The sequence below is a fragment of the Adiantum capillus-veneris genome, chromosome 2, assembly GCF_014529385.1.
Source record: "Adiantum capillus-veneris isolate H3 chromosome 2, ASM1452938v2, whole genome shotgun sequence".
NCBI classification, from domain to species: Eukaryota; Viridiplantae; Streptophyta; class Polypodiopsida; order Polypodiales; family Pteridaceae; genus Adiantum; species Adiantum capillus-veneris.
This window is the reverse complement of record NC_140932.1, coordinates 127,167,648-127,173,450: the sequence shown is the minus strand read 5'-3', so window position 1 is coordinate 127,173,450 and position 5,803 is coordinate 127,167,648. Positions and strand designations below refer to the sequence as shown.

The 5,803-nt window shown below is 43.9% G+C and overlaps 1 protein-coding gene across 3 annotated transcripts; it reads right to left on the bottom strand.

Moving 5' to 3' along the window:
• Positions 1 to 1,082: 1,082 nt before the first annotated feature.
• LOC147463580 (uncharacterized) lies at positions 1,083 to 3,833 on the bottom strand. 3 transcript variants are annotated; one of them, XM_086489676.1, is made up of 4 exons: positions 2,880 to 3,833; positions 1,623 to 1,896; positions 1,535 to 1,547; positions 1,083 to 1,445 (listed from the first exon to the last, which is right to left on the bottom strand). In XM_086489676.1, the coding sequence occupies exons 1-4, from the start codon at positions 3,677 to 3,679 to the stop codon at positions 1,372 to 1,374; spliced, it is 1,161 nt and encodes a 386-aa protein (XP_086345802.1). In that variant the 5' UTR covers positions 3,680 to 3,833; the 3' UTR covers positions 1,083 to 1,371. The 3 variants fall into 3 exon arrangements, with proteins under 3 accessions (XP_086345802.1, XP_086345796.1, XP_086345799.1); XM_086489670.1 differs by lacking the exon at positions 1,535 to 1,547; XM_086489673.1 differs by having other exon boundaries at positions 1,337 to 1,547; positions 2,880 to 3,826.
• Positions 3,834 to 5,803: the final 1,970 nt, after the last annotated feature.

The following is a 5,803-nucleotide window of genomic DNA, read 5'->3' as shown; positions in this document are numbered from 1 at the left end:
AATAAGGAAGGAAAATTAGAAGCCATTATTAAATATCAAACTTAAATTGTGAAATCGCATGCAAAATTAACTTGGGTTTCTTTTCTAATTAAGGTTAATTAGACTAGAGAGGGTCACATTCACTATCATAATTGGAATCCTCAACCTTGAGAATAAGATTCAAGCACCTTACCACCATGGAGTTATTGCCTCATGAGTAACTTGTGAGCCTTCTACCTCGTTCAACGGTGAGGACCCATCTTTAGCAACTACCTACCCTTGTTGGATTTCTTGTAATCAACCTTCCATGACATAAGAGAACAACAACATAGCATACAAGCACAAGTTAAAACTGAAGTGGCCACTTTTTGTAAACCTTGGAATAAAGCCAATTCTACAATAAAAAGAACAAATCAAGAGCTCCTTGATTTGATAAGTATGCTAGTGACAATGAACTGCATGAACAAGCTTGACAAATGAGAACTCCTGCAAAACATCCAAGAGGTGCTATGGCTTTTGCTTCCTTTTACTTGTGTTACGCAAGAATTGGATAACGTATTAAGATAGACGAGCCTCAACACTAAAGGGCACGGAAATTTAATGAGGCCAAGCAGTGGGATCAAAGGTGGGGGGCCGTGCACACGAATCTCAAGGAGATTTAAAGGCTTAAAAAAAAGAGTGTCAAGGGTTTCATGTGGGATTTGAACCAGGGTGGGGGCCATGCAAGGCTTGTCGCTTATCCAAGACTCCCGTGCGCACATGTTGACCATGATGCCAAACATATGCATGAGAAGTAAACACGGACAAGCTCCCTACTTGTCCAAGTTTACTTTTTTGTGTCCTAGTTTACTCTGGGTCATCCTACGGCTATGCACGTCCCAATCTGTGTGTCCTAGTTCCCTTGTCGTGGATCCCACCGCTTGGACTTAATTAAATGGCCACTGCCCTTTAGTGCTGAGGGTAGACGAGTAGAGTTGTTGTCTCATCAAAAGAGTACAAACAAATGAGCACCAAAAGCATTGGGACTTGTCCTTTTAAGAATAGGAATCTTAACACAAGAATAAAATCGACAAATTACCGCAAAAGAATTTGTGAAATGCAAGTCTTCCAAATGCGCATCAATTTGAAGAGAGAAATGGCATCTTTACAAGAGTATATAATCACCTATGTCTTGATTGATTGACTACATGACAAACTTAGATAGTTATGTTTTGAATAATTGTCCACATGACCACCCTAGATACAACTCTTGGGTCTACCTCGATAAAGCCGCATGCTATCCTTATCCTTAAATTTACCTTTAGTGTATGGTATCAATTTGGCAAGTGATCTTCTGATAGACAGAGCAAAGTCAATGTTGATGTAAGAATATTCCTTTCCATCACACCAATGCTATGTAAAACTTTTAATAAGAAACTCTTGGTTTTTATAGCTTTTGAAGTTGTCGCCAAATCGTAAATCTGAGCCTACAGATGGTAAACCAAATCAAATTGAATGCAAACTTCCGCATCAACAAGGTTGCAAAGAGAGAGCAGAGTTGGAGCTTTGAACTTGCCTTGACTCCAACCCTGCAATACCAAAATCAATATATAATAAAGACCATAAAATTGCCAAACAAAAAACACTATGCATAGTTGACCCACCTGCATTTGGCTCCCAAGGATAGCTAGAAGTGATTCTTTCTCATTGTGACCTTGAGGGTTAGGATTGCCATGGCTTATGATTGACAACACCACATTGTCGTCACCCCTAGAACGGCGAGGTTCTTGGCTACCATCCTTGTAGATGTAAAGTAGAGGATTTAAAAATTGACCCCTTAGATTGTTTCGAGTCTCTCCGGAAACATCTTCTAGAAGAAATTTGAGAAGCTCCTTGGAAATTCCGACCAACAAGTTTGCAAACATTCTCATTGCCTCCCTAAATGGCAAGTCATAGCACCAAAAACTTTCCCATAAGCTTTGCTTGGATATTCAAGATGGGAAAATAGAGTGAAAGCTTCTTTAATAAGAATAGAAACTCTCCCTCTCTCTCTCTCTCTCTCTCTCTCTCTCTCTCTCTCTCTCTCGTGTGTGTGTGTGTGTGTGTGTGTGTGTGTGGCTAATAAAAAGAGGAAAATGGTATAGCCTTTCTATCACCGAAGTATGGTAGATTGGTTATGCCATTTCCCTCTTGAATAAAAGGTCTTGAGTTCAACTCTCCTCGTTAGATAGATCTTTAAGGTCTCTTGGGATAGTTTCCTACGTCATTAAAATTCTCTTCTTCTTCTCTCTCTCTCTCTCTCTGTGTGTGTGTGTGTGTGTGTGTGTGTGTGTGTGTGTGTGTGTGTGTGTGTGTGTGTGTGTGTGGCATCATGCAAATAAAGACAATCTAAAGGTAAGCCTCTTGTGAAGGTTTTAAGTTGAGCAAAAACACCTTCCAAATATCCACACCAAATCTTCAAAAATCAGCAACCTTTCTTTGTGATGGATTGCAGACCATCACACCATTAATTTCACATCTCCGTTGTGGCGACCCATGGACAAGGAGGGCGGGGAAAGGTCTTATGCTCTTATCACATTACGTATAATCCTAGCTTCACCCTAGCCTAAATCTCTACCACATGAGGCCAATTTCAATAAAAGTCTCATCTTGCCTGAAGGCCTCTTGTTGCAAACACATTGAGGGACCGCCTCCAAGACATGGAGATGATGTCTCGGTGTATCAGCCCAAGGATGGTCTAAAACACTAGTCACTTCAACAAAAATCTCATCTTGCCTGAAGGCCTCTTGGGGGTCCTTGTTACAAACCCGTCCAGGCACTGCCTCTATGAAATGGAGATGATGTCTCGGTGTCTCGACCCAAGGATGGTCTAAGAGGTATTGCCAATTGAAAGCCCTGCAAAGTAGTGCAAAGAGAGGTACCTGAAATCTGCCTTCGTCAAAGCTTCAACTGTTGATGCATCTTGTAATGAGAAAGGGAGCTCAAGTAAAAGCTCAAAAGCGCCATCTTCTTGCCAACATGTGATGGTCTCTTTGTCTTCTGGAGATGTCAGCAGTTCAGATATAGCTAGAGGAGGCAATGAACCAATGAGACACATCCCATTCATGCTAGGACACTGCTTGAAAAAATGATCAACATTAACCAGAGAAGCTTTGCCAAAATCTGTAATTCGGACATAGAATGCACCGTCCTCTTCACACGCCTTCTGAACTCCTGTCTTGTTCTCCTCACAAAACCCCTCCATGGAGTAGCTGTATGTTGCCGGCCGGCCACTGACAACTAGGCGTTGAGATTCTTGCTCGGTGCGACTACTTTTGTCGGTGGCTCCTCCATTAGTGCCTTTATCAGGGGAGAACCCTTGCTTTTGCCGTCGCCGCAGAGAGGGAGAAGCCAGAAGAGTGGGAGTTGAAAGCAAAGATTGCTGCATCAGATAGAGGGCAAGCTCATCCAACTCTGCACGGCTGGGGGTTGTCGACGAGGATGATGGTGAGTTTTGACACATGAGGCCTCCCGAAGAGCTGCACTGAGTCCCAACTTCATCTACAAAGTCGATGGCGGAGTAGAATGGGGGCGTCGAGCTGGGAGGGCTTGACCAGAAAATGTCGTCATCAGCATCACCAGAGTCGGCCGGCTCTGCCCTGCGGACGGGCGTTGGGGGCGGGGCGGTGCATCCAGCCCCTAATTGAAGCATCGGTCGAGTGCAAGATTGAAGTTCCTCCATCTCTGTCTTGTCTGAAGGGAAGAGGGCAGCCTACCGGCCTATAAGAACAGGAAAGGAGGGCTTTACTCTACCATTAAAGCTTACATACACGGAGGGGCCAGGGTCCAGGGGGCTTTAGCGTTGTGTGTGAGAGTGTGTGTGTGTGTGTGTGGTCTTTTGTGGGTATGGGTGTCTTTGGGTGTGCGTCTTTTTGCGTGGAGGCGTCAAGGACTGGGCGCGAGCACGATTTTGTTGCTTTAAAAGGGGAGCACTGTGTGAGTATGATTCTCTTCGTATAGAAAGAGGCGTTCCGTATCAAAGCTCCATCACTCTACCCCACCCAAAAACACACACAAACACACATTTTCTTTAGGCTGGGTTCAGACAAGCCTTGCGGCAGTTCAATCGTTTCTTTTGCTGCCCCACTGCCTCATTGCCTCCTTGATATAGGTGCAGTGCCTATCATATCTTGTACATATTTTATAGGCTTTTCCTAAGGCTATTCTTTAGGCTTCTTAATTAAAACTAGTACGGTCGGCCATCGAAGGTGGCCTCTCTTTATCACGTGCACAAGAGTTTCTCTCAATTTTAAAGTTTAACTTTCATGTCGCAAATTTTGACACGTGTAAAAGGCCATCCCTTTCGCCATATTATGTTAGTTTAGATAGCGTTGTTTGAAAGGGGTAGGACAAAGGCGGTTAGTGTTATCAAGAGCATGCTTTATCATCAGACAACCATCCATCTATGTATCTCTGAGTGCATTTCTCTCTCTCTCTCTCTCTCTTGCATTGGCAACTTGGCTCCATGGCTCTCGATCTAGTGTTTGATCCCTTCCCTTCCGAAGCAGGGTCTCCTTTGAAGCAATGGCAACTTGTTCCCGATCCCTTACTTCTCTCAGAATTGGCTCGCCTCCAACTCCACCTGGCGTCCCAGTTGCTTCAGGTATGATTGGTAGAGTCTCTTGCTTTGCGGCAGTAATAGCTTTGTCATTTTTCATATGCATTCTTCTAGATTTGTCAGGTTTTTGATCATTGTCTGCCAAAGGATTAGGGTCTGGATGCTTTAATTCTTTGGATTGGGGGTGATGAAGGTTTCTTGTCTAATTCAAAGTTCTCCTTGCTGTGTCCAAATTGCTTCCTTTGATCTTTTATTGATCACTTGCTATTTGCATGTTGTTTTATTTGCCTTTAGGTTTATCCCTCCCTTGTATCTGGTCAAGACAAGCAGGTTGTGGATTCATATCTTGTCCATGGTCTGACAGCCTTTGTGTCGACCTTGAGAAGCTTTGCAAGGCTGGTGCAGAAAAACTTCAAAACGGGTCTGGTGATCATTGTCTTGCAGTGAATTCTCTGTCTCCTCCTTGGTTGAAGCTGCTTGTACTTTCTTTGAGGGCGCTCCAATGGCGCCTCTAGAGGGCCTATGGGGGAGCCCTCTTAGAATCAAGATTAGCCGGTTGCAATGATAATAAAGGGAAAAAAACAAGTAAAATAGTTCAAAAAACTTGCAAATTTGAAAAGTTCTACTAGTATTTCCGATTTGCATTTGTACAAGGAGGAAACATGACTAGTTACTAGGAAAAGGACTTTTCTAAACACATCTCCGCCTTGTTAGTTTCATGACAAATAATGGCGGGACTCCATAGCATCCAGTTCGTAGAGCACGTATGGTAAGGCAGATGCTTCCATGTCCAACCGCTTGGGTTCAACTATTGTCGGCCACCTGACACTAAGATTGTTCAAACTAAGGCGGCAGCAGAAGCTCCACTTTGCCTATGCCGCCTCGTCGCTCGCTCACAAGAGGCGAATGTAAATCTAGTTAGCGACAACCTAGAAGTTGAGCTCTTCAACTGTGGGATGTAAATTATGCCTCGATCTGCATATCCGGACTAGGCTATCCGTTGCAAAAAAGTAGGCGAAAAAAGAGGATTTCCAGAGGGGGGGAAAGGGTTTGCCTATTTTCCCATGGGTCCGAAAATGCGTTGTTCTCTTTTTCACCGATGAGCACATGACATTGGTGGTAGCATTTCTGACTCAGCTTGAAGGAACAGTGAAGAATCATCTACAAACAAGGGAAAAGTATAGAGACTCACGCACCACTAGTGTCGCCCTCTTTGGCCACCAAAGACACCCACTCTTCTCCTTCTCC